We start from the raw sequence: 2,644 nt of genomic DNA, 5'->3' as shown, positions 1-2,644 counted from the left end.
CCGGTGTAGACAGCGCTAAGCCGACAGAAGGATTCTTCTATTGACCTAGCGACCACCTCTCGGAGAGGTGGATTCACTACCATGATGGAAGAACCCCTCCTGTCAGTGTAGGAAGTGCCTACATGGAACGGCTACAGCTGTGCCACTGTCACATTTCTAGTGTAGACATGGCCTAAGATAGGTGCAGGTCTCCGAGTGGCCCAGATGTAGGATTTAAGACTAAGCAAGTTTGAAAATGTTACCTCCAGGTGCTACAGGAAAACAAATGCTTAGGAGTCTGTCGGGTGACAGAGCAACAAAATTCCTTTCATGACTTTTTAGAGTCTGTGGGGGTGTTAGGGGAACAATTTAGAAGTAAGTTTGCAATGTGACATGTCAGCAGAAAAAGCCAGTATGGCTTTGGGCTGCAGAGGTGTAACGTCCTAGAGCAGAGAGGGGAGAGCCCCTAGGGCTCAGAGAGTGATTACACTTGGAATATTGCAGTCAAATCTCAACACTTCATCACCAGGCAGGGTAAGTTACAGGAGTTCTAGAGAACAGCAATAAAACTGATTGGCGTTTTGGAAGGATGGACTTGTTGGGTGGCTCAAGGATTTATAACTAAGAATAACGGCATAATACAGAGCCAAAAGAAAATGTAAGGTAACAGGAAACCTTCCTAACAGATGGAGCAATCTCATAAGTGATAAAAGCCCCAATCAAAAACTTGTGTAAAACTAAGTTGAAAAAAAAATGGAGAATGCAGAGTAGGGAACAACCCTCCAACATTTCCCAATATATACATGCAACGTGAATTAGTAGGTCTCTTCCATCCACCTCTAATTTCATTGACGCTATATAAACTGATTATAAAAACACAGGAGAAATACAAAATGGATGCAACTCAATCCCGGTCATCACTGAGATGGTGCTGAGCACCTGGAACAGTGGGCTTGTCTACACTACCCACCGGATCGGAATAATCGACTGCCAAGCACTCTCCCGTCGACTCCGGTACTCCACCAGAACGAGGAGCGCAAGCGGAGTCGACGGGAGAGTGTCAGCTGTCGACTTACCGCAGTGAAGACACCACAGTAAGTAGATCTAAGTATGTCGACTTCAGCTACGCTATTCATGTAGCTAGAGTTGCGTATCTTACATAGGTTCCTTAGGGCTTATCTACACTACTGAGTGGGATCAAGCATACAATGAAACCTACTTTTGTTTTCTTCTCTAAGCAGTGTTGTTTTTTTCCTGTGGGATTTCCCTGTTTCCCTGGATGAGTACTCTTCCTCTTGACCTCCTTCCTGTCTATCCACTTGCATTTCATCTTCCACTTTGGCCAACTTATTTTTACTTTTATCTGTCTCATCTTCTCTTAGAAGCTTCTTGGGTGCTTTACACACCAGATGGTCTTTATGCTCCTCCTCCACCATACGAGCAATCTTAGTCATCAGCTTTTCAGCCTGGGCAGCCCGTTCCTCCCATGTAGCTTTATTGTTGAAAGCGCAGTATCGGCCCTGACACTGTTGGATCAGCTGCAGAAGCTGTTTGTTATCCGAGTGGGAGATATACTCCTCCAGGGTTCCACTCCGTAAGTCCTCTTTCCGGGTGAATAAGACGATTGTGTACTTCATGGCCTCAGGGCCAAAAATCTCTTGTACTCTCCTCACTGCACGCTGGTCTTCCTCAGTGAAACTGCCCAGCTGGGTCACCAGCACCAGAGCGTGGGGGCCTGGGGAGGAGAGCGCAACACAGCGACAGATCTCATGGGTGGTTTGTTCATCAGAGTGCTCAGTGTCAAAAATAGCAGGCGTGTCGATAACCACAACCTTCCTTCTATTCCAGATCCTGCTGCCTTCACTACATGTCTGAGTAACGGGCGTTGCCTTCAGTACGGGCTCAAACTTCTCCCACCCAAGGATGGTGTTTCCTGTTGCACTTTTCCCACCTCCAGTCTTACCGACGAGGATGAGCCTCAGTTCTGATTCCCCAGTGAGTCGGCTGCCGCTCCCCGGCCCTGTTGGGAACAAGTGTGACAGATTCAGAACATCACTGCGCAGGTACCAGAGAGGTGGCAGAGAACTAAGATTTATGGCCCTGTGCTCACACTTGGCTTAATGCTTTAACTTTCTATGGAAGGGTAAATGGGCAGCCAAGGGGGCTACTGATCAAGTCAGTAAATCCTAGAGGTCTTGGATCCAAATGACTCCTGCTGACAGTGAAGTGAGCCTACGGCTCATCCTTGTGAACCTTTATACACTGGGAAAACCTCGCACAGCACAGCACTTTGCACCATCTGGTGAGGACAGACCTAGGACTGGAGGACTGGGGATGCTGCATTCAGGACTGAGGCCTGTCAATGGAGCTGTGTTGGGTCCCAGACAGAAGCAGCAGATGAGGACTGAAGTTTATTGGCACAGCTGTGGGTCCAAGACTGGAGAAGCGCCGGATGCAGCAAGTTGGGGCTGGTTTGAAATGAGGCTGGGACAGGGTAAACTGGAGATATAGAGGTGGGTAGGGAGGGAAGGCTGCAGCCCCAGGGTTGGAAGGGGAGAGGTGCTGTGAAATAAGATTGAGGTTCATGGGCGGATCTTTGGGATACATGCGCATGTCACTTGACTCTGTGCCCAATGTGGGGAGTGAAAGATCTCCAGGAGCAGAC

The 2,644-nt window shown here is 48.4% G+C and overlaps 1 protein-coding gene across 1 annotated transcript; it reads right to left on the bottom strand.

Moving 5' to 3' along the window:
- Positions 1-1,198: 1,198 nt before the first annotated feature.
- Positions 1,199-1,999, bottom strand: LOC112121095 (GTPase IMAP family member 2-like; the record flags this gene model as incomplete). Its single annotated transcript, XM_024220187.2, has 1 exon — positions 1,199-1,999. A coding segment is annotated over one exon (801 nt), but the record flags the coding sequence as incomplete, so codon positions are not given.
- Between the last annotated feature and the right edge of the window lie 645 nt (positions 2,000-2,644).

Source organism: Terrapene carolina, unplaced genomic scaffold (assembly GCF_002925995.2).
Source record: "Terrapene carolina triunguis isolate 2854851 unplaced genomic scaffold, T_m_triunguis-2.0 Scaffold46362, whole genome shotgun sequence".
NCBI lineage: Eukaryota > Metazoa > Chordata > Testudines > Emydidae > Terrapene > Terrapene triunguis.
This window is presented reverse-complemented; position numbering and strand designations above follow the sequence as displayed.